The sequence below is a fragment of the Ahaetulla prasina genome, chromosome 1 (genome assembly GCF_028640845.1).
Source record: "Ahaetulla prasina isolate Xishuangbanna chromosome 1, ASM2864084v1, whole genome shotgun sequence".
NCBI lineage: Eukaryota > Metazoa > Chordata > Lepidosauria > Squamata > Colubridae > Ahaetulla > Ahaetulla prasina.
This window is the reverse complement of record NC_080539.1, coordinates 132914766-132941571: the sequence shown is the minus strand read 5'-3', so window position 1 is coordinate 132941571 and position 26806 is coordinate 132914766. Positions and strand designations below refer to the sequence as shown.

General features: G+C 35.3%; 1 protein-coding gene across 1 annotated transcript in view; it reads right to left on the bottom strand.

Moving 5' to 3' along the window:
• Positions 1-26806, bottom strand: part of COL12A1 (collagen type XII alpha 1 chain) — a 145971-nt gene that overhangs the window by 106786 nt on the left and 12379 nt on the right. The window contains exons 3-13 of the mRNA XM_058176236.1: positions 22156-22272; positions 20625-20768; positions 19952-20011; positions 17740-18003; positions 17404-17568; positions 16294-16467; positions 14742-15032; positions 10864-11466; positions 6951-7223; positions 4517-4789; positions 3332-3604 (exon numbers count right to left, since the gene is read on the bottom strand). Of these exons, the coding sequence (XP_058032219.1) occupies positions 3332-3604; positions 4517-4789; positions 6951-7223; positions 10864-11466; positions 14742-15032; positions 16294-16467; positions 17404-17568; positions 17740-18003; positions 19952-20011; positions 20625-20768; positions 22156-22272 (2637 nt within the window). The remainder of the gene's footprint in view (positions 1-3331; positions 3605-4516; positions 4790-6950; positions 7224-10863; positions 11467-14741; positions 15033-16293; positions 16468-17403; positions 17569-17739; positions 18004-19951; positions 20012-20624; positions 20769-22155; positions 22273-26806) is intronic.

Genomic DNA, 26806 nt, shown 5'->3' with positions numbered 1-26806 from the left:
TGAGTAAAAAATGAAAATTAAATAGAAGACCTGAAGAGAACGGAGGTAGCAGAATAGGAATGGGACAATCACTTGAAGCCCCTTTTTAAAAAAGCATGAATGTGTCAAAATTTATACACAAGAAAATGCCACAAAAGTAGTGAAAAGAAGAAACCAGACAGAAAATCGCAAAGACAGCATATATTAAAGAGTATGTTACAACTAAAAATCCTTTAGCAGGGGGTTAACTCACGAATGAGCCTAAAGTAAATTGTATTCTATTGGTGAACCACTGGTCAATTTATGGTAAACCATCTGGAGTCTGCGGTTACTGGGATTTATGCCAATAATTATGAACTCACTGGGCTCACTGATTTACAACAAGCCACTTCTTAGACTGTTAAATAAGAATGTAGAGTCAATTTCATTTAGCATTATGTTTTAACTATTAAAAGATCTTGACACTGGATGTGCACATCTATTTATTTAATTAATTTATTCAATTTTTATTATTATTCATCTGAGCCAAGTAACTTTGGGTGACCCACAATACTTAAACTATAAAACAGTTAAAACAATTTAAAACAATAAAAACATCAACAAAATAAATACATACAGCAGTCAAGACAATTAACCAACTAACAGTAAAGCCAGAAAAAAACAGGACCCTTAACACACTGATATAATCTAATTGCTGTTTGCATGTTTGTAGCTCAGTATATTAGATGAATCTAGCCAATGTAGTGTGACTAGTTTACCATACAAAGGACAGTGTAAACCCAGGCAATTGGATTAATTTATAAAATATGATTCAATTAACTATGGGTTAGTGGAAAGTGAGAAAACAGCTTAAAAACTCACTCTTGTTTTTTTAAATTCAAAAAAGAAAGCCCAAAGCTTTTGTTTAAAAATGAACCAGTAAAAACTGAGGGGAGCGGGATCTATTGACCCAGACCTAAATTATTCCTTCTATAGTTTCTAGATCTTAAACAATTAGCAGTAAAAAAAGTTATTATTAAGCCTGAGAATATATACAAAAATTAAATAAATAAATTATAAAATTTATAAAAACGCATTTTTTTTAATTATGGGGAGAACTATAGATATGCATATCCATCTAGGTTAACCTAGAGAGATTAATAAGTTTGATAACAATAAAGATTATTATGGTAGAATGAAATCTGCGAAATGCTACACATTGTGTGATATATCTGGACCAAAAAGGTTTCATAATAAAAGTGTTATTCTATTTAACGTGATCCTAAAATCTGGCTGGTGGGATCCAGGAGAAGAGCTGGAACATTATACTCCTCTTGGCCTTGGGCTCTGCCAGGGGCCTAGATGGGGGCATGTCAACTTTTACTGGATTAAACACAAGTTCCCACCTTCAGTCCCTTGTATCTTAGCTATTTCTCTATTGATTTTAATGTTGTATTTATTGCTTTACTTTTTTAATATAATTTATTGGATTGTAAACTGCCCAAAGTTGCTTGACTGCAAGATGGGTGGCATATAAATTTAATAAATAATAAAATATGCTACCTTCCCACTTCCGCATAATCAATGTATTTGCTTCAAGCTTCCTTTCTTAGAATATAGTGATTAAATTTTAGACAAGACACAAAAGTTTTCCCATATAGTTAATGAAAATGAATTTCTCTTTTTGTTGTTGTTCTCTAGTTCCTTTTTTATATTCTTAATAGCCAGAGTATGAGTGATCTTGAGGAATAAGCACATACAGGCCAAACAACTCTTTTACCCCTGCTCAAAAATGGTTTGGTTATTGTATATCAATTACTTCTATCTCAAATAATTTGTTCTATTGATTTTACCAATACAACTCAGTGAAGTGACCTGCAATAAAAGATTGTTCTAAACACTCTGCTAGACAGAGGTTCCTTGAGGATGGACTCCAGCATGAGTCTGAAAGCATGCACAGAGGGTCAAAAATGGGATGTGATGATGTCTGGTTGGGTGGGCGGAGCTTCCCGCAGCAGCTGCTACCAGTTTGCTTGAACCGGATAGAACCGGCTAAATACCACTACTGCTCTGGTCCTGGTGACCGACCCAAATTGGAACAAAGCAACTATTCTTGTTTTTTCCCCCAAATCTATTTTATGATTTTGTCCTGTTACACACAATAAACTTGATTCTTTTATCTCAACAAAAACTGCTTGTTCTTAAGAATATTTAAACTACAATCAGCTCCATTTTTGTGCTGAGATCATGAGCAAAATGCTGTTTTGATTTCTTTTGCAGTCCACTTATCATTTTTGTTTGTACTTATTCAGAGTTCTGATCATTTTTTCTCATAAAACAATTCACGACAATAAACCTTCTCTAGAGCCCTTAAAACTACTTGCAAAACTTTCTCATCTAGCTGAAGAAAAAATACATTCCACAGGATGAGCATTATTTAAAAGCATGCATAGTAATTACACAATTAATCTTTTCTGTCACTGATAAAGACAAGCTGAATGCCCAAGTAATGAGGCACATTTTGATTACAGATGCTATCATAATGTATCCCTGTAAAGACATGGAAGTCATAAATAATAATGTTATGACAGATGGTAGCCTTTAACCATATACTTAGAATTTGATATTTATGGATGTTGTGTCTTTCTATGCTCTGTCATTCAAATCACATAGTTGTGTTAAGCAGCAAAAGAGGGAGCAGGATGAATTGGTGATAGTCAGAGGGGAAGAAGAGCAAAGGCTATGAACAGGAACCAAATCTTCTTTGCCAAATGTTCACTGTGGACCAAATGCATAGTCTGAAAGTTCTCTACAGTCAAACCTATGCACTATGAATAGCTGCTTTCTAGAAGCAATCATTGATACTTTCTAAAATTGAAATCCTCCTTGAGCTGCTGAAACTGTTCAGAAAAGAAGCCTGTTGCAATTGTCTATTCAGTTCAGGGCAAAAAAGGAATACAAAACAACAGGTGGCTAAATTCACACATTGGGCTAAACAAAAGGTTAAGCATTTTTTTCTTGAGCAAATTACTGTTGTCCGATTCACTTAATTCACGCAATTATAAACCATGTTTCACAAGCCCACCGTTTTTGTTCTTTTGAGTATGCCCTTTATCTCTAGTTAATTCAAGTACATGTGTAGTACACTCACACATATACACACCTATGCTTATACAAATGTGAAATATGCATAGAATTTCTGAAGAAGGCTAAATTTCCAATATTAATTTTACTTGGAATTGGCAATCCCAGGGTTTCTTTGTGAAGGTGGTCTATTCTTCCTTACCGAAAATGTCTTAATTCCCACTTTTGTTCTTCCTTTCAGATTAATGTGGTATTCCATCCCAACCATAATAAATCCAGGTGTTCTTACCTTCAAGCGTTTCTCCTTGTTTAGAAAGAGCCTCTCCTGCTCCAGATGCATAAAGGGCAGTTACAGAAAAATCATATTTTGTTCCTGGCTCCAAGTTAGTGAGAACTGTACTGGTGGTGTCTCCCCTTACAGTTATTTCTTTAGGTTCACCTCCAATCACTGGAGTGTATGTGACAAGATATTGCTGCACTTTGCCAGGTGCTGAATTCCAAGATAACTTCAATGAGGATGTTGTAGCATCTGAAACTTTCAAGTCTCTTGGTCTTCCAAGCACTAGATAGGATAAATAAATTTTAAAAAAAACATCTTAGGAGTAAACCAACAAAACCATTCCGAGAACGATTTTCTATCTGTGAAATATTGGTGAAATAATATTACTACAATTTAATAATGCAATCAAACCTTTATTCAATTAGCTAATTGGATGGGCAGGGTAAATACTATTCTCAAATGTTTTAAATCCAAAAGTAAGTCATCTGCATTAATTGACATCATTTGTATAATAAGCAGTCATTACACAAACGCATAAACTGATGTGTGATATTAATTTGTAGCATTTCAATAATGAGCTCATCACTGCAGGTAAGTTATAAATATATAAAAGGAGAAAATTAAGATATATTTTAGGGTCTCATCTGGACTTTTCTATTATTTTCGATGGAATTACGAAATGGAAATTTGGTCCTTTGTACCTGAAGTCTTTAAATGGGATCTGCTAAACCAAGTTTTCTGGGATAAGCAAGAGATACCAGAAAGCATTGGTGTTTAAGGTCAGACAAATAACACAGTAATACTTGAAGACCACAGCTGTCTACCTCAAGTATGGAATTAGGGCATGGGACATCATGACACAAACTCCAATTTTAGGGAAAAAAAAGAAATAGGGATCTGCTTGGCTATTGGAATGAAATTTAAAGATACAGATAAACACTATTGCTAAAAAGAAGTGTGCCTCTACAAACAGGAATTCAGAGATTGGCAAAGACATGTAGATATTTGTGCCTTAATATGCACTAATCAACACACTCAAGAGGAGACATGTCAAACAATTATTCTACATGCTGCCAATGATCCAGTGAAATGCATCATAGCTTCCTATTACAATAAGATAGGCTTGTAGATTTTTATTGCTATATTGTATATGAAAATTCATTTGACCGCAAAAGCAGGATGTTGGTTATCTACCTTCTTCAGTTTTTCCATGTCCATCCAATGGACTTCCAACTCCAGACAAGTACTCGGCAGTTAAGGAAACTTCATATGTTGTATCAGGCATCAGATTATATAGAGTGGTTGCCTTTTCATTTGCTGGGACGGTTAATTGTTTTGTTTCCCCACCAGTAACCGGTCTATATGCAAGTCTGTATCTGAGAACATTCCCTGGAGCTGGTGACCATCCAACTTTAAAACTATCCGTTGTTTCATCAGTTACTTTCAGGTTTCGTGGAGATCCTATAACTAAAAATAATTTTTCCAAAAATTGTAAGTATTAGCCCCATATTTTAATTCATCTCAAAATAAATATACAAATAAAATCTCGCTAGGTTATAAGATCGTATTATTCTGTTCATGCTTTAACACTTTTTGTCAGTGCTGTGTAATATGGACAGTATCCAACTATAGAATTACCTTCCCATGAAAGAATAATTGGGGTTGTATCAAAACTGTTTATTTGCCCAGTAATTTTACACTGCTGAGTTACTTCAGTTTAATGAATTTCCTGTCTTTCAAACTTTGTGTTCATAAAGTCCTTTATGGCTTGGGGCTGGGTTACTTGAAGGACAATTTCCCCCCATTGTTACTACCTATCCAATTTGGTCTGGCAGAATGGATATGCTTCAGGTCCTGTCAGCCAAGAAATGTTGGCTGGTAGGGATTAGGAAACAAGTCTTCTTTGCCTTAGCCCTTCCCTCTGGAACATTATCCCTGCAAAGATAAGGCCCCAATCCTGCTGGCTTTTCACAAAGTCTTGAAGACCAGCCTAAATGTTTGAAGATCTTGAAGACCAGTCTAAGTGTGTGAAGGGCCCTGTTTCTTGGTTATGTTGACACCGACAAATTATAATATTCCTTGGCTGCTATTTATATTTAATATTTTTTTTGTATTGTGTTTTAACTATTTTAATTGTGTCCAGAATCATTGGCTTGACATGGGTGGCCATACAAATAGAATTAATATTTGCTCATTTTTGTAGATGACCTTCATATCTGCAAATGAAGGACAGATTTAATTTAACTGATAGTTAAACCATTCATCAAAACAGATGAAGCACATTCCAAAATATTGTTTTTTGATATTCACTTGAAATTTTATTATTTAAAAGTGCAATAAAACCCTGATTTAAGTAACCATTCAGGGAAAAGTAGCATCCATTATAGCCCAAGGTTCATTAAATATGGATTTATATCATTTGTAACATCTATTGAAGCAAATGGCTTCAATTACATATATTTATACTAAAATTACATGAATCATTTAGAGAACTTTGGATATAATGAATTTCATTAGTTATTTGAACAGATATCTGGACACAGTTTTTATCCATTGCATCCAAAATTCACTAAATCAGAGTCCAAGGTTTCATTGTACTACAAAGAATACCTACTATATGTTAGAGATGAGGAAAAAAGAAAGGATTGATTAAATACTTTTAAGCATTCTAAAAACCTAATAGTAAAATATAGAGAGTTTAATACAAATATCAACATGCAAGGATTAATAAGGTATATATGACAAAGAGGAGTGAATGTTCTGACACAAATTTAATGTAAAATAGTTTCTCTTATCACATGGAGTTATTTTTCAAATTATCTTTATATATTCTGTAGTCCTGTGAACGTTAAATTGCTTTATCATAATGATGCCCAAATTAAATTCACACAAGTCTCAGGTACAATGTATTATCTTTAAAATAAGGAATTATACCCAAGAACTTTAAATATATATTAGAACCATAATCCTGTTCTTTCTATTCACAGTCTAGTTTAAAATTTTATTCTTGTATGCATATTTATTTTACTGAGAAATGTATTTACTTCAAACAAATGCAGTTTCTTTGAAATAAATCCATTATATATTGTTCCATGTTTTTCTTCCATTCATAAGGCAATGGGAAAGTTTGCTGCCATTTCTCACTTAACAATATATTTCTCCTCATGTGACCTCTTAGCTATTATCTGGAAACAATAAAATTGGAATTCATACATAATTAACACTCAACTGCTGGGGTTGTTCAGGAGCAACCACCTTAACTTGGTAAGAAAGATTTGGATCTCTATATTAGGGTTCAAAGAGAAGAACAGAATCAAGAAGAATCAATCATAGGGCCTCTGGTGGCGCAACAGGCTAATGCAGCCTATTATTAACAGCAACTGCTTGCAATATTGCAGGTTCAAGTCCCACTAGGCCCAAGGTTGACTCAGCCTTCCATCCTTTATAAGGTAGGTAAAATGAGGACCCAGATTGTTGGGGGGCAATAAGTTGACTTTGTATATAGTATACAAATGGATGAAGACTATTGCTTAACACAATGTAAGCCGCCCTGAGTCTTCGGAGAAGGGCGGGATATAAATTCAAATAAATAAATAAATAAATAAATAAAAGGCAACACGATAGATACCTTCTAAAGTTGTTTCGTTTCCATTCAGTGGAGGTCCATCACCATCTTCATATTCTGCAATCACACTGACAGAATATGTAGTTTTTGGTAGTAAATTAGTAAGGACTGTGTTAGTAACTGGAGCACGTACAGAAACACTGACTTCCTCTCCACCAATAGCCTCTTTATACTTGATAAGGTAAAACAAAACATTTTCTCCTGCTGGAGACCAGGTAACTTTGAAGCTGTTAGAAGTAACTTCAGAAAATTCCAAGTTCCTTGCAGGTAAGTGAGCTGTTAAAAAATAACAGTTTAGTAAGCAAAGCACGATTAGATAAATATTTTAAATTCCAGAGGTATGTGCAGAAAAACTTGAATTCTCTATGTAGTAAAGTCTATATGGGGAAAAATGTGATTTCTCTGTGTCAGGGGTGTCAAACTTAAGGCCCGCAGACCAGATCCGGCCCATGGGGTGCCTAGTTATGGTTCACAGGGCCGCCCTGGAAACAGCAAATGGTGCCTCTGCCAGAGAAACAGAGCTCGTGGGGGCCATGTGTGGCAGAGGGTTGCAAGAGGCCATCCCAGTCAAAAACGAGATCGGGAGCCCATTTTCGCTGGCAGAGTGCTCGGGCCACCATGATACAAGTGATGTCAAGATGGCCACGCCCATCCGAGGTGCAATACAACCCTCATGCAGCCCTCAACGAAATCAAGTTTGACACCCCTGCTCTATGTAGAAAAGTCTTGTTGAGCTTGCTTGCTTGCTAAGCTACCCATATCTTAAATAAAAACACAAATCTGAGTAATCTTAACTCTAAAAAAATAGGAATTCAAAACATTTTTTCTAGCTAGTATGCTTCATGTATACTAGACAACAACCACAGCATGACCTTTGAGCAGCAAAAAAACAACAACAAAAGAAGAGAATTATCTTAAAGCAAAAATCAGCTGAAATTCAATTAAAACACAAACCATTGGACATAATACACTCATGCCAGAGGTCCCCAGCTAACATCCCACCCATTGCCTGGAGGAAAAGCCAAGTCTTCATGATCACCTACACTGGCTTAAGTACCTATTAAGGCAGAGAGGGTGTATTCAATATATTTAACTACCTGATACGCAGACTTCAGAAATATTCCATTCAATTTTTCAAGAAAACAAGACAGAGTAATTACTTACTGTGAAAGAGACACAGCATACTCTACTTAAATAAATAACAGCAGCCCCAAAACAGCAGCAGCAAAAAATCAAATTATTTGAAACCAACAGTATCACAGTAATGAAGAATCAAACCAGCTAATATGAGTCTCAAATTCTGATCTCAAATCAAAGAAGATAATAGCTTAAAATAGTAACAATTTAATTGGAAAAGGAGGTCATGGTGAAACAAAAAATTGTTTAATTAACTTAAACAATTTAATTGGAGAAGGACGTCAGGAAAACTCTTATCCAGAGCCTGCTCTTCTGTCCCCTGGCTAGGTGTCTTTGGTAGCTACGCCTGAAGGTCATAGAATAACAGAGTTGGAAGGAGCATTTAGGCCACCAAGTCCAACCCTTTATTCAGTGCCAAGGATAAAATTTAAAGCATCCCCAATGGATGCCTGACTATTTTGTACATGAACACCTAGAGGGGAAGGTGAGCCCATTATATCCCTGAGTAAATGGCTTCACTGTCAAACTATTCCTACCTCCTTCGAGAAACTTAAATCATATTACTCCACACCCTGCCCTCTGGAATATAAAGAGCAGGTAAAGAAGTATTTACTTTCTTTTGTGTGATATGCCTTCTGGAATTTAGAGAGTGCTGCTATATTCCATTCTCACACCCAATCTTCTTTTCTCAAGACTAAGCACGCCTAGCTCCTCCAATCTGTTTTCTAATCTCCTGATAATTCTCATTACCTTTCTGAAGCCCATCTCAGTTTCCTTGTATCTTTAAAGTGGAGTGCCCAAAATCAGGCAAAATACCCAAACAGAGGTTTGGCCATAGTAGAATGAAATAAAATGATTGTAACCTATCACTTGAAAGCTGTATTTTAGCTGAGGCAACCTAAAACTGCATTTGTCTTTTGGCTGTCGGTTCACACCACAGACTCCGCATCTACTGCACAGGCAACATTAATAGCAACTTATGTATTTATTTCACTTATATGTCTCCAAATCAACCATAGAATCATGCTGCTTAATAACAAAAATCAGCAATAAAAACAGTCAGAGAACAGAACCAAAGTTTAAACATCCACATTAAAATATAAAATAAAAATAAAACTAACCTACTTATCAAAAGGTAAAAACGCACAAATATAATAAAAAACACTAGTTCTAATACCACTTAAACACCATCTTCACTGTCAAAATCACCATTAGTCAATTGCAAAAGGCAGTTTTGCTTGGAACAGCTTCCATCCTGCAAGGATACCAACAAACATCCACATCTGTCTATTCCAACTCTTTGAAAAACACTCGATAGGTGGATAAAAATACCAAATCTAGTATAAACATCTGACTACACAATGAACCAGTAATAATAATTTACTTGGAACAGCATAAATTAAATTAAAATTAAAAATGATTGTATTTGTTTTTTTCTAAAGATAGTATTTTGAATCCTATTAAATCTCCAACATGGAGATGATTCTTCTGCTCATAGAATATTCCTTCTAACTGAAGGGAAATAATATTAACTGAGTTACCCAAATTGAGTCTTTTAGGTATCTCATGCTAGAGCTAACATACCAAAATTAATCCCCATTGGTTTTTATGGCAAAGGTTCATTGGGTTAAAAAGGCTTTTTTTTTTTTTTGCATATGCTCAGTGCAATGAGGAGGATTTGCCATTTGTATACACAGTCCAATTCCATTTAGGAATATTCTATAAAATCTTATTTTCTTCAAGGTGGTATCAAGTTGCAGCACAGAGGCCTTGCAAATGGCAGCAGCTGCCTCATTTGGGCACCCCTCATCAACAGTAAGACGAAGGAGATGGCACAAATCAGGTGAGATGGGATGGGAGGCAGAATGAAGGGGAGTCAAAGGGATGGTCAGGTTGGGGGAGCTGAAACACACCTTGTGTTTGCAAATACAGGCAGGCTGCCAAGCGCTCAAATTTTGATCGGGACACTGAAGATTTGACTCCAAGGACCAGCCATAACTACCATTTGTTCAATGCCACTGTAACTTCAAATAGTTGGTCATTAAGCATAGACTACCTCTATTATTTTTTTCCTTTTCCTTTCCATGCTTAATTTCTGACTCTTTTAAATGATACCATTCAATATTTCAAAAATATTACGGACTGAAATAGAATGTTTTCCCCGTTTTTATTTACAGAGAGGGTTATTTATAATTGGTTGGGAACACATCTGATTGCACATACCCTGTTTCCCCCAAACTAAGATATCCCCTGATAATAAGCCCAATCGGGCTTTTGAGCGCATGGCAAATAAGGCCAAGTGCTTATTTCAGGGTTCAAAAAAAATATAAGACAGGGTCTTATTTTTGGGAAAACATGGTAGTAATTTTCCCTGTAGCTTCATATGGCTTTTAAGTTCTCATGTTCATCTGGCAATGACTTTCATCCATTGGTAGAAAAAGAAACAAATTTAAAACAAGTCACGAGTTATTTTAGGTTTGTTTATCAGAGGAACATGATCAGAAGCCACTTAAACTTCGGGAGAAGGGCGGTATAAAAGTTTAATTAATAAATAAATAAATAAAATAATAAAACTTTAAACCAGCTTTTGGTGAGCTATATAGGGATATGGAAGGCATCCAATACATATGATCAAATTATATTCACAACAATCCATAAACTATGCTTTAAGCATTTAATTTCCCTCAGAGTAGTACTAAAGCATGCTGCTATTTATCTTTTGTTCCCGCTCTTCAGTATTTTCATCACACATGTCTACATGGAAAGAACCACTACCTACCTTTTCTTTTAATCACTTCAAGTTCCTGTTCAATTTGCAAACAGACGGACTGTGTAAGTTCAAATGATATTTTCTGAAAAGCATCAAAATCTTCCACAGTGTAGACATGGGTGTCTGCAGGGGGTGTAGCAATTGCTTCCAGCTCAGAACGTACAGCATCCTTAACACCGACTGCAAATATCTCTACATTTGCGTTCCTCAGTTTTATGGCTGGGTCTTTAAAAGCATCGGATGATTTTCCGTCAGTAATGAGAATCATGACCCTTGCCACATTTGGTCTTGCACCCCTGTTTGGGATGAGGACTTTTTCCCTTACGTAGGTCATAGCTTTGCCTGTGTTGGTAGATCCACCTCTGTAGGGGAAGGTGTTAATAGCTCGAATTATATCGTCAACTCTGTTGTATTTGTTCAAAGAAAACTCCGTGTATGGATCCCTGCTATACTGCACAAGGCTTATTTGGACTTTTTCAGGTGAAATCTCGAAGCTTTTAACTAACACTTCTAAAAATGCTTTCACTTTAGCAAAATTGGCAATACCAATACTGTAGGAGCCATCAACCAAAAGCACAATATCGGCTTTTACATCTATTCCTTGTGCGCATTCTGTAAAAAGAAATATATGGGTATTTAGTAACGCTACAGCATTTTAGGAGGAAAAAAAATGCAACGTTTGTTTCTTTCGTCTGGCTTTTAAACTGACAACATTGTTTCTCTAGGTCTTCACATGTCATTGACTGTATTCCATTAATATTACAATGCTATTGTAAATGTGTGTTTGGCACATTAACCGCTTTTGATTTTTCTGGAAAGTAGCAGTATATAGTTGTCACTGTTTGTTAGAAAGTAACTACTCTTAAATTATCTGAAGTACAGGTGCCACAATTGGGACCAAAATTTCTGTTGCTAAGCATGGTGGTGGTTGACTGAGTCACGACCGATTTTACAACTCTTTTTGCCACAGCTTGTTAAGTGAATTACAGCAGTTGATAAGCAAACCACATGAAACATCCCCACTGATTTTGCTTGTTACAGCCGGGAAGGTAAAATGGCGACCACTGGTTGCCATTTTACCTTCCTGGCTGTAACAAGCGAAATCAGTGGGGGAAGTTTCATGTGATTTGCTTGCCAGCCACGTGACCCTAGGGTGCTGCAATGTCATAAATGCATGCCATTTGCCAAACTTCTTACATTTTGATCACATGCCCATGGGTACACTGTGATAAGTCACCTTTTTCAGTGTGATTGTAACTTTGCACAGTCACTAAATGAATGGTTGTAAGTCAAGGACTACCTGTATCTATATATTCCAGCATCTTGTTTTTAATAATGCAGAATTAAATCAATGAAGGAAAAAAAACAAAGAAAAAATATCACAGGCTGTGTGAAGGAAACTCACAAGAGAGCCATCACAGCTCAACTGCTAAACACAACCTATGGCCTTTTCCTATCGTTTGTATGACAGTCTAGACCAGGGGTCTCCAACCTTAGCAGCTTTTAAGACTTGTGGACTTCAACTCCCAGAATTCCTCAGCCAACAAAGCTTCTGGGAGTTAAACTCCACAAGTCTTAAAGTTGCCAAGGTTGCAGCTCCCTGGTCTAGATTCAACAGGCAATTTGGAACCTAGGTGGGTATGCACATAAAAACTGTCTGGACCTCTTTAAATTTAAGGCATGTCTTCCTGGAACTGGGAAGAAAAAGATGTGACTTCTTTAAGGGGTTGCCAACAGGTAACCCACACAATCCCAAGTCAGATATTCTCCTTCAAATCTTTTCACTACACACACCTATTACAGGGTGTGTAGCAACAGATTGAACAGTTGGCAGGTAGGAGTTTGTATTGAAGTTGAACCCGCACATTCTTTCAAAGATGCAGCTGCTGGTAGATCTTTTTAGCTGATCAAGGTTGATATGATAATAACAGGCAGGAGAATTTTTAATTGTTTGGCTATTTCATTTCCATTTCAGATTGGACCTCCATAATTAAGCACTTGCATCTGTGAGCATATCCCCCTTGCAGTGCCAAAAAGTAATCCACTGTTATAATGAGAATCCATTTTTACAATATATAAGAAGCCTGATTCAGAACAGGGCTGCAGAAGAGTGCCAAGTAGCTTAAACTCAGCATCTCAATTAAGTTCCTTGATGTTACTGTAAACAACCAAAAGGAAGTCATATTTAGTTTCATTTATTTATCTTACACTTTTCTATCCCACTACAATCAAAAGTGTCTTGGCAGCTTCCATAGAATATGAGCTGGTACTAGGCAGAACAGTTCTAAGAATTTCCATTCGAAACAAATCTCTCTTCACTTGGATTCTTGTAAGATATAACTGAACAGTCATTAACTTTTTCAGTAGGTCTTAAATTAATTCTTACCAAAAGTATGCTTATTTAATTCCTGGATGAAATTTCAGTAAATTGGTTTTAAGCCAAGAAGTTACAATTATGTTGTTATGATTTGCTTTGCAAAAGTATCTCTTTGCATTTTGTTAAGTTGAGAAAAGAGCTAGCTGTTCGCTGTGTTAGAAAATCTTTCTTGGGGGGAAAGATGGGGCCAGATACTTTTCAAGTAAGGAGTTGCCCATATGCTCACAGCTGTGGTTGTAAGGCTTATGGAGACTGTTGGCCTGAGAGCAGGAGAACAAGCTTCAAACTACTGCTTGCCAAACTTGTATACTTTCTTAGTGTGAAAATTTATTTTGAGAATTACTTTGAGTTCTTGGATTGCTAAGACTCTAGAACGCTTGTTTTTGTTCATGATCCTGAATCTGAATGTTAAAAAGCCTGGGAGGAATAAACTTCAGTAAGTCCTCTATGACTTTGGAGATTCCAGTGTTGATTTTCTGTCACTCATTGGTCAACTCCCCACCTTTCTTTTTTTCCAGGGTTTCTACCACTGTCTGCTTGGATCTATTTCTTTCCAATCTAAACGAGATTGGAGTAAGAGATGTTACTCTTACTAAATAACAGGCAACGATCACAGCCAATCAACCACATTAAAATACTTTCAAAAGAGCCATCTATTTGTGTATATACATGTATATACAGGGGCCTGTTTAAGACCTGACAAGCATAAAGGTCTTTCTTTACAGCCAAAGCTGAAAATGATCAAAACCAGTTCACAGCGACAAGAGGAAAGAAGGTGTGCCCACAAAAGGCAAAAATGGTCAATAGGTTCTAGGAAGTTCCCAACCTCTGTAACCACATTATTACTGAAGTGTGTGGCAAACGAGGAAAAAGCCTCTTTAAAACCAGAACGATTAAAAATAGCTTCAAGCTGCCCCAGCTTGGGTCAGACAAAAGCAACATCATGAGGACATGGTACCAAAAAAAAAAAAATCAGTTATGGGAATATATTTGCACCTTAAATAGAGGGATGTAAGAGTGCCCTAAATTTCCTGACATTTATTTTTTACTTCAAACATAGGTTGGGCCTTGACTCATTCTTTATACATCTGTGTATATTCTTTTTTAATGACTATAGCACCATCCCCGCATTTTGTAGAGTCAATATATAACATATACTCTAATTTATTAAAACTTAATTTACCTTCGACACTTTTTATGCTGGTCCTTTTTGACTCTATAAACACTTTTTAAAATTGCTATTGTGACAGTTTGGGTGTAGGCCTCAATAGGCCACAAGGATTGAATAAGTTCTTTTGCCCAAGAATGAAATTGCCCATCCGTGATGCAAAAGGTTTGATTTATTTCTTGTTTCATTTCAGAGGGCTGGGTCTCAAATGTTTTTATCAGCTTATCAAAAATCCATGCAACAAGCTTTTTTTTAAAATTTATTATTTTTCTCTGTAGTATTTTAATTTTGCATGACTTGGCCATTGACATACAATAGATCATTTCAATGACAATGACTCACCCATTCGAATTTTCATTGGCTGTGTTTTTTCCATTATAGACACTGGTTCACTTGAAGTCAGTCCTTTCATGGCATACACATTAATTTGGTATTCTGTGTCTGCTGAAAGATCTTTTATATTAAAAGCAGTAGTTTGTGGTCCTACGTTCATTGAGAATTGTTTGGCATCAGCTATCATTGGAATAATGTCCACTTTATAGCCAGTTATGTCACTAGGAGATGGATCCCAAGTGATTTTGATAGCTCTTGATGAGATCTGTGAGGCTGCCAAATTTGAAGGAGGTTCTAAAGCTGTAAAAGGAACAAAAATGCAGCCATAAATATGTCCTTCTTGAGCAAAGAGATTAATGCTAAATATACCTACCCCCAAAATAGTCCATGGGTAAATAAATACTAGAGCAAATGATATCATTTTTCTAGTCAATCTAAATAGAGAATTTATCTATGAGCTGAACGAAAGTTACAAATAAATGTAGACTGAATTATGACTATTTCTTGTTCTGTACAGATGGAAGGATATTGGGATATCATAGATGATGAAAAAGAAGTCAGCCTCTCTATATTTACTCAGAAGTTAGCAATGTTGAGTTCAGTGCAACTTATTCCCAAGAAAACAATCCTGACTACTTAACACATCTTCATAAAGTTCAATTAAACACAATGGAACTTAATTCTAAGCAGATATGCTTGGGACTTTTAGTATATAATAATAATAAGCTTTTACTGGTCTCTTTATCTGCATAATTAAAAGGAACCCTCCTTGGCTGATCATTAAGTTTAATAGCTGTCACGTGGCTTTCTAAATGAGTATAAATTTGGAAAGTGAATATACAAAGAAAGAAACAAAAAACTTCCAATTGGATATTTTCAGGAGTGATATTCATCCAGACTCTTTTTTTTGGCTAGCTGACTGGCCTGAAGACAATGATATTGTATTCAATGGTACCAGAAGCCAATGAGATATCAAGTGCAGCTACAATGGACACATTGCACTATCCCATTTCTGACAGAGCTTGAAACCTGGTCCAGAAAACCTACACCCTCCAGGATTCTCTGTAACTATAGTGCAACTTCCTCAATTACCTTCCCTAAAAAAAGGCTGGATACAGAACAAAAAGTATCCAATATGGTTGGGTTCATTGAAGGTTTCCTTAATGGCACTGTGGTCAGAGGTCAACTGAAGAAATCAACCAACCACTCAGCATGATAAATTAAGTTTCAAAACAGGTCAAGGAAAAATTAATCTGGGTTAATTTAAAATTAAAGCTAATTAAGTGGTATGATTATTCTACTATATTTAATTATTTTTCCCTACAATAGGTAACAAATATTATAAAATTGTTATATATTTTAGAAACGTCAGGCAGCCTTGGAGCTTCAAGCTCTATCTTACTGCTTTTTCGAAAGTGCTTTATGGTAGGCCAAATCTCATTGCCTTGTTAACCAGAAATATTAGTCAGGAAAAAGAAAATGATACTTTTGCTGTCCCATTATTGCAGCTATATATTTATCTAAGGGTGAAGTTAATTACAGTGATACTTCAAAAAAATACCTTCTTCTCCGCTAACCAAGTCACCCAACTGCTCATCAACTCCCGAGCACACCTGTGACACAATTTCATTCTGAATATCCGCAATGCCATCAAAGTTGGCCACATTAAAAACATGATTCAACGAAGGCTGGGATGCCATTAACTTCAGCTCTTTGGCATCTGCAGCTTTGATTCCTAGAAAATGGAAGAGATAACAATACTAAACAAGTTTGTCCAATCATGCGGCACATAGTCATTCTTGTATTTGAGACTATCCATTTCCCATTGTGGTGGGAATTCCAAGACAGAAAACCTGGTTCACACTTCTGTATTCTTCCTATATTTATTTATTTGTAAAATTTATTTGCCGCCCATCTCCTATCCAAATGACTCTGGGCGGCTCCATTACTCTTGATATAATGAAAATTTTCTATGTTGAATTGACTAAATTGAATTCAGCCCTTGTATATATCAATGCTGTATACCGCCCTGAGTCCTTCGGGAGAAGGGTGGTCTAGAAATCTAATAAAATAAATAAATAAATAAATAAATGCTTCAAAGTACATGTAATTACTGAGATAAAATGTCCACTACTCTTATTTTCCCAGTTTGACTGTATGATGATTTATACTGGGAGATGAAATAATTTCTTATTGCTTTCTCAGCCCACAGATTGTTAGATACAGGATGGTCTTCTCTTTATTATACATGGACATCCATAGCCATGAAGCAACAGGACTGTATTGTACTACCATTATACTAAATCTGCACAGTAGATTAAGAGAAGAGCAGAATTGTAGAAAAATACAAAAAAATTTTGCCTCTTGGGCAATCAGGTTTAAACTATTTATTCAGCAAAACAATGTTTTAAAGCATTCTACTTTTGTTGATATTACTGAAATTATATAAAATAAAAGTATTTGGAGATTATTTTAATCTCTATAAAGGATCATTGTATGGTATAATTGGCATTCTAATTTCTAGTTGTCCTTGAATTTAAGAACGTAATCTAATTAGTGATAGTTTTCATGGGGGAAGTACATTTTTATAACAAGCAAAATACACAGCTGTAAATTTCTCTCTGTGGATAAATTACAATAATCACCAACAACAGTATGGAATTGAACATACCCAAAGAAAAGACTTCAACTCCAGTGCTACGAAGTTCTCTTGCAGGAATTTCTACTTCGTCCTGAGATTTTCCATCCGTAATGATAATTGCCACTTTGGGAAAGCCATTTCTTGCTCCAGCAGACTCCGTAAAAGCATTTCTAATCAAATAATCAATAGCTTCTCCTAAAATTACAAAACAAATTGATTTTTTAATCAAAACCATTAATATTAAGATCAAATTCAAAAATATAAAGTCGTAAAAGAGAGCACCACCCACCCACCCACCCCAAAAATCTGGCTGATATCTCATGATCATTCAGAGTGAAATTCATGTGATCAGAGCGAAATTCATACCTGTCATTGTATTGCCTCCTTTATATGGTATTCTTCTTATTGCATCAATGAGGTCTCTTTTTCTGAAATACTGATTTAAATTGAATTCAGTCCTTGTATCACTGCTGTACTGGACTATTCCAACTCTTGTCTTATCTTCTCCAATATCAAATGCTGATACAAGAGTAATGATGAAGTCCAATATGTACTTAAAGTTATTTCTACCCACACTCCAAGAGCCATCGACAAGAAAAACTAAATCTGTAACAGCACTAATGGAACACTCTGAAAAGTAATGGAACAGAATTATTAATTAACCTTCACATATACACTCATATAGCCTAAATGTTTAATTTATTTGGGCTTCATGCACATGAATCAGATAGCTAGAACATATTTATGCATGTCAAGTCTGTTGTGGTCCGTCAGCAGCCTGCGGAGCTGGCAACGGAGTCGGACAGCGATGAGGCTGAGGTGGGGCCAGGGCCATCGGGGAGTGAGGTGTGGACTCCATAGCCTCCAGAGACTGATAGTAGTGAGGCAGAGGAACAGGAGGAGCCTGTTTCTAATGCATGCATGAGAAGAGCTGCCAGAAGGCAAGAGCAGCTCAAGCAAAAACGACAACTCGGGAGTAGGGCCAAGAGATGAGCGGCCCCTCCCATAAGGTTTAAAACAGACCAGCAACGGCGTTTGGGCTTTGCCGGAAAATAACATTGGTAGCTTTGTCTTCTGCTTCGTCTACATCTTGCATTTATTTTTGTGACTTCTGAATGTTTGCCAAGAAAGGCCTTTGGCAGTTTGCCTAATTGGACCAAGGTTTGCGATAGGACTGAGGAATTTGTGTTGGGAGGAATTTGTTTTAATTTGAGTTGAACGAGGCTGGGAATGAAGTAATTCTCAGCTGTTCGAATAAAGTTTGTTTGCTTTTTCACAGACTGAGTTTCCTACTACCTATTTGGGCCTGGATCACAACAAAGTCATTGTGAACTCCTGGCAACTGTTTGAACTAACCCCTGCAGTTTTCTTGGCAAGATTTTGGAAATGGTTTGCCATTGTCTGCCTCCTGTGGCTAACAAAGAGTTACTGGCCCAGGGTCACCCAGGTGACTTTGTCTATAAGGCAATACTAGAATACAAAATCTCCCAGTTTCTCCCAGTGCCTTAACCATTACATCGAACTGGCTATAGACAAAAGATAGCTAGATAGCAATATACATATATTCCAGATTTTGCCTTAAGGAAAAAGTGTAATAATCCATGGAAAGTTCACTCTTACAGAAAGGAAAATTAATTTCTCCTGCTAATGCCTGCCAATTCTAGACCACCTCCTATGCTGTTCTAAGCTGGTCCTATTACTTTCAGTTGGTGCAAAGGACTGACTATCATTGTAACTAATGACTTTAAGCAGCTAACGTAATATAAAAACAAAGTATCGAAATAAATATCAAAATATATTAATGTACAAGCTTAAAATGGAAGCAGTAAACAAATCCATTCAACAATAAAATAACAGCATCTTACGGGCTTTAGGCAACCCACCCACTCTATGCTCAGAATATACTGTATAATTGTCACATCTGTCTCTTACTATATGAATAAGGTAAAGAAAGTTCATTTGATGATTTTTTGAAATCGGAATCAGTTTCCACCCTGTTTATTGACAAAAGGCTTCCTTTGAATCAAATCTAAAATGGTTGGCATAACTCCTAAGCCAAACAAAAGTCTTACTGTTGTTCACAGTATGGAGATAGTTGGATCAAAGGGTACAATAAGGGGAAAGGAGAAAAAGTATATTTGAAAATGCCTGAAGCATGGGCAACAAAAGTTTTTATAAAATAAAAGTTCACCTCGTTGGCCATCAAGAACAAGCACGAACCAAAGAATGATGCACATAAATTTTATATGTGCATTTTATATGTAGAATTTGCCTAACATGGAAACGGATCTTCTGTTTCGGTCTTTTCCAATGTGATGCTTTCATATTTGTTGGACTTTAACTTCTGGTTTTCTGAGTCAGAACAATGTGGATTATAGGAATTGAATGAAATCATACCTAAAGGTCCAAGTTTTGTTTTTGTTTTTTTAAGAAAAATGTTTTTTCCCCAGGCAGTAAAAATGCATTGTGAAGAGCAAAAACACATTTGTGTATCTCCAGGCAGTCTGTTATGCTGGTTTAGAAATAGATGCCTTGGTTTGCCATATACCAGAGGCAGCAACATTACAAAATTACTTACTTTGCAAATTAATTTCTTCATCCTTCTTTACTCCTGTTGTTACAAAGCCATCTGTTTGAACTAGAACAAAATAACACAGCTTAATAAAAAATAAAACAAAGGGTATCAAAGGATTGCTTTTTATTTGTTTACTTTTTATGGATCTCTGAAACAGTAATGAGAAAATAAAATGTTGAATGAAGCTGCAAATTATATACAAATAGTACTACTACTACAGAGCTCTGGTGGCACAGTGGTTAGAATACTGTATTGCAGACAAACTCTGCCCACAGACCGGCTCAAGATTGACGCAGCCTTCCATCATTCCCAGGTTGGTAAAATGAGGACCCAGATTGTTGGGGGCAATATGAAAATAATGCTGCTATATTGTAAACTGCCTAGAGAGTGTTGTAAAGTGCTATGGAATGCTATTGCTACAAATATCACATGGATTTTTTGAAATCTACATTCAGCCTATTTATTTGCTAATTAAAACAAATTAAGTCCAACCTTAAAAGATAGAAGTCAAATGTCTACATATATTACATATGTAAGTTGCTCAGTGTCACCTCATATCTTAAGCTAAGCACCATATAAATTTGACAAATGATAAATTAAAATATAGTAAATATAACTTTGTAGCAATATTGAAACTATATTCCAAGCAACATCTGGGTCAATTTTGCAGACTTACTTGTAAGTTGTCCAGTGACAGGTAAACTTTCTTCTTCAGTATTATATGAATTTATTGTCACAATGTATTCAGTATCAGTTATGAGGTTTTTTAACAAAGTTTGGGTAGCCGTATGTGCTAAGGTAAATTCTCTACTTGAATCATCTGCAATGATACAGAAAGAACATTTTCATAATTAGAACTTCTAAGTCACATAATAACCATTTATTCAAAAATTATATATCAAGAAACAAATGTTAAAAGCTCACAGACATTTGATTTCCTGAAAAAGCTAGCAATAATCCATTCAAGGTGCATATGCTTTGAGCATCATCATGCACAAAAAGAATGAACATATTCTAATGTTAGCAAGTAGCCATTCAAATGAAGTTCTTACCCCATTTCTTAAGGCAAGGAAACTAGGAAGTCTTTAAGGTCTTGAAATATATTTTTTAAAATGCATGGCTTTAATAACCATGAATAGGAAAACAAAACAAAAATATTAGTAAAAATAATTTAAATACGAGGGTATTGATCAAACATATTTAGACACTGAATTCAACTGCCACTATACACAGTATGACCTGGTTCACACATCTGCCTAACTATGTGATTCATACTGAATAAACCAAAATTATCTGGTTTCACAGAATATATTATAAAGCATGGTTTACAAAACGCAATGAATGGGCTCACACAATATATTTAGCCAAAGTCAAACAAACCAAATTAGACCATTGTGATGTATAAAGCCAGCATTCCATCCCCTAAATATATTCTTGTTATTAATCACATAGGCAGATGTGAAAAGAAACAAGGGACTTGTTAACATACAAGAAAAATAAGATCATTTAAACTGTCCAGGAAAGAACGGGGGAAATAGTAGGAGATTAACAAAAAAGGGGAAACTGCCCCCCCCAAAATACAGCCCAGGTTATTATAACCATAGCAAGGGATTTATCCATACAGTACTGCGTGTTACAGATATAATAGATATAGTGTTTAAACTGGGGTGATTCAGGTTCAAGTCTCTAGTTGACCACAAAACTCAGATACAATGAAGGAAGGTCCCTATTGAAACTGCCTTAGCAATCAAAGATAAGGCAATATAAAAATATAATAAATATCTGCAGATACCTTTTGCAGATACACATGATAAACCAAGTATTGTGATAGAAATACCATTCCTTTCATACTTGCATTAAAGTATCACATACAAATATGACATTACAAGTTTTTCACATTTCTGAAATTTCAGCTTGCTGAATCTGTTGGCTTTTTCTTAATTAATGAAGACTATAATTCTGTTCATGCTTACTAAAGCATAAAAATCACTAAACTCAGGGCATCTTTCTGCTGCCTAGACCTGAATAAAATTGTAATGTAATTTTAAGTACAATTTTTGACAAATTAAAGATGTTCCTTTTAAATTTTTCATGCTGTATTTAGACATTCTCTATGCTCAAAATCAGCCAGGAAGAGACACTTTCACAAAAGCACATTAATTCAGAGTTCAGGATTTTTTTTTCTAAAAAAGAACATTAAATCTTACCAGCCGCAGACCTCAGAGTTATCCTGTAACCTTCTATTGCATCAGATGGACTTGCCCATGACATTTGAACGGTATTTTCATCTATAATTTTAAATTTCAAGTCTGAAGGTGGATTAACTGCAAAAGATTTATATCAAGCAAAGCGTGTTTAAATGTTGAAAAAATTAATTTCATGATAATTTTAAAATATGTTAAGCAAAACTTGCTAAGATATGTCTTTGCATAAATTTGTTTCCAACACATATAAAGGTATGCTGTTGGCAAAAGGGAGGTTGCAAGCCGATGAACATGACAAAACATATCAAAGAAAATATGCATTACAGAGGACAGCAACAGAACATTTGTTTCTTGAATTGCCAAGTCATTCAAGAATGGCCAGCAGAATCAAGCACAATAGAAAACACATTTCAATACATGTACAATGAGTTCACAAATAATAATCACATATGCAAACGTTTTCACAAAACAATTAAAAGAATGTTCTTAACATGCTGGATGCAATTCATAAAAGCATGCCAAATCACAACCTGCTTATAACACCATGAGATCATTTGACAAGAACATAAAATCCCTTTCAGCAGATCATCAAAGAATATATAATTCTTTGAAATTCATCTCTGCGTATTTGTACTTCACTGAATCTTTATAGATAGTATGCAGAGATATGTGTAATGTGATAAGATTTAAGTGGCTCTTTGCTCAATTTATATCATACCCAAATATAACCCCTTATTTCCAAAAAGCCACCTAAGTAGCTTATCTCGTATATGCTGCTGATAACGTAAAATGGGAAATAAGATGTTACTAAGAAAGTATTCGATATTTTCTGTCACAGTTGAATGTATTGGTACACGAAACTAAGTTTTCTAACTGTTTACACCATTCTGCTATACCAATCCTGTGGTGTAAACTATCCTTAGCATTTTTTATGCTCTGTGTGTAGCAGGTGTTCCCATACTAAGAAATGGCATTTTAAAACAAAATGCCAGTATGGTATTTCACACAACAATTGTTAATTATGGAAAGACAACATCAAAGATATATGTATAGACATTGATTTACAGGATGTAGAGAGGAAAACAAGGAAAAAGGCATCAGTGATCCAAACAAAGGATTATGTATCAATCTGTGGGAACCAGCAAGAAAATGAACCGAATGTAGAAAGAAATAGTTTACAAATGCTATCTAGCAGCATCATGCATTTGTCTTTCTATCTATCTACAGGTAGATATATAGGTATATGATATATGATATCCACCTATCTATAGATAGATATATGAAAGTCAATTTTATTATTTTAATTTACTGTAGCTTCCATAGTGGGCAAAAGCCTCCATGTACAAGGATCATTGCCAAAGACATTACATAATAATATTTTATAATGATATTCTCATGTTAAATCAGTCATGCAAAGTCATGCAGTTCTCTACTGATTCACTGTCAGTGCATGGTATGCGTACTGCAAAAAGATAAGTTTTACTACTGTAACATAAGGTTTAATAAAGGCATATGAGATTCAGTCATACTTTTCTTGACACTTCGGATTGATTGGCAAAACACCAATCAATATTGATATATTGATTACAGCATACATAGGTAAATAGATATATCAGGATTTTCTTGAAAGATGTCCACCTCTGCAAAATTAAAAATGTTTTTTAAAAAAAAAAACTATTTAACAGTGGACTATTTAGAAATCAATAAATGAATGTTAAATACTGCTATAGTAACAATCATATTAATATAGCTCTGTTGATTGTAAGGGCATGGTGCTTTGCAAGTGATTAACACTTTAAATACTAAATAGTTTAATGCACTTGTGAGTTGGCCATTTCAAGATTTTTAAAATACTGTCTGCTTCTTAAGGAATTGCCATTTCCCATGAGATAGGATTACATGGCTTGGCATTGATGCTACCACAAGTAATAGTAGTACAAGAACAAATGTTATTTTTCTCCTATTGTCCATACACAGGCAGTGAGATTAGAATATTAATGTGCATGCACAACTGATTCTTCATTCAATTTAAGGCACTCATACTAATGCCACACACACAAAAAATCAATTAGGTAGTATCTAACTCATGCAACACGTGTTAATAATAACATTAACATTTTAAAGAATACCATTATAAAATATTCTTTCCAAACCAATGGCTCAGGACAAATTTAATGCAAAGGCAGAGACAAATGACCTGAGCATGCTTTTTCTTTTTTTTAAAAAAAAAATGAGTACATGGGAAAAAAAATAGCACCACCAACCTTGAAGGAAATTTGACCTGAAGCAGCAGAGGCCTTAGGCTGTAACTGCTGAAGGACAGCAGCAGCCTATCTTGATGTGATCCAATGACCGGATTCCAGATAAACTGAAAAGGCCAACTGTGGGGAAAAGTCTTCAACATTTTAAAAAATCTGTAACCTGATTTACAAAAAAAATCCTCAAATGTGGCACTTAGCTTTTCATCATGAAGGTCACTTCTATCTCATACGAGATTATCTGGTTATCTGCTATAAAGGAAACGGTGCAATTTTTCCATAGAATTTCATTAGAAATGCATTTCGGGTTCCTAGATATGGAAGCACCCACTTCCACATTAATCAAATTCTACCTGTGCCAAGTTCAAAATAAATGGAAGTCCAAACACTGAATCAAGGGCAATTTACAGAAGACTGAAACTTTTTCTACTTAGCCTAGTCTTTTTCTAACTTCACTCCCATTGAATTAAATGCCTATTGTTTTCCTCCAACAGGGCAGTTTTAAAATCCAAATTAAATCCTGGATCCAAAGAATCACGCATTTTATTTGGTTACCCAAGAAGACTTTAGGGATTTTCCTTCCAAAGCAAATTTGCTTATCCACTGCACAAACTGCTTTTTAAACTAGATGTTTATAAAGCAAATTTCTCTGACAGGGCATGGATACTTTTTATGTATAAAGAAAAAAGTTGTACAAATCCCACTTAGCATGCACAAGTCCTTGGTTATGCATAAACTAATTCTTTGGATCTTAGGCTGCCTCCCAATCACAATAACATGGTGATTAAAGAAAACTGTTTTCAGAATCGTGTAAGAAAACAAGACCTACTCAATAAAAGATAGTACAGTAAGCTTCCATTTTGATTATATTGTTCCCAGTGACATGAAATTTTCAAGTAATTCCTATGTGTATATCTCAACAATGAAAGCTAAATTTTATCATAATTTTATCACAAGGGATATCATCGGGGTGAAATCCAGCAGGTTCTGACAGGTTCTGGAGAACCGGTAGCGGAAATTTTGAGCAATTCTGTTTGGAAAACTGGTAAATAGCATCTCTGGCTTGTTCCAGAGTGGGGTGGGAATGGGGATTTTGCAATATCCTTCCCCTAGGAGTGGGGAGGGAATGGAGAGTTTGCAGTATCCTTCCCCTGCCACACCCACCAAGCCACACCACGCCCTCCAAGCCACGCCCACAGAACCGGTAGTAAAAAATTTGGATTTCACAACTGGCTATCCTCTGTGGGTGTGTGGGTGTGTGTGGGTGGGTGATATATTCAGTTTGAGAGCCGATATGTTTACCCTTCAAAGCATTCATGCTTTTTCTTCTCAGGTATCTATACCAGACTATAAAGTATGTACTTTAAAATCTTAGAAGACTGCTAATAAATCATTATAGGCAGCATCCAGAATATTACACCACAAATTAAAAATGTGTGTGTGGGTATATTTATGTGCACATGCGCAATTGATTATCGTTATCTAATGACTACTTCAACCAAAATAAAAGACTTAATAGCTATTATGTAACCTGTTCATGCAGTTGTTTTATCATAACTAAAAAGAAAATCGATTCTATTCTTAGATTGCCTATCTGCAATTGTTTTGATAAATAAATGCAGTTGAATAAGAGGTTAACAGATTTAACATTTAATTCAACAGTAGTTAATAGCTGCTGTTTAAGTAGTCTTCACAAAGTAGATAGCAAGGTTCAAAAATAATACAACAGAAGAGTAGATTCAAATTGCAAATTTTATTCCTATGACACAAATGTTCAGTGGAGTATGCTTATTGCTTTATGTATTTATGTTAATTCTGATATTTCTTAGTATTTTATTATATATGGGATTGTAACATTCTAGCACATTTCATAATATATTTTTATTGCTTTCATTAAGTACTTCTCTTTGAAATTAAAAATAAATGGAATGTGTCACACTGGCAGGGTATGTAGAGCGGATATATTCATATCCACTGCTGATCTCTGGTTCATTTCTCAGTATATTTAAATTTGAAGTTTGAGCTATTGTAATGGAAGTACATATTAAGTGGAGAAAAAGCAATCCTAAATGTCATGACTCAGGGCAACCCCTGAAAACTGTCTTTTATTTAAAGACTTTTATTTTAAAAATACAAAATAGAGGGGGGGAAAACCTGATTATCATTCATAAAGGAGTCTCAGGTGGTATAAAAATCAGTGGGACATAGAACACATGCTTAGATGTGGATTTCTTGTAATTGTTTCTGCCTAAAAGCAGCGTTCCTTCCAGACATTTCATGAAAACTACTCAGAGAAAAGAATCAAAATAAACTTACTATACCAAGAACCAAAGTCCTGTAGTCACAAATGACAAAAAGTACAATCAAATTAGAAATCTGGAAATTGGAAATTATAA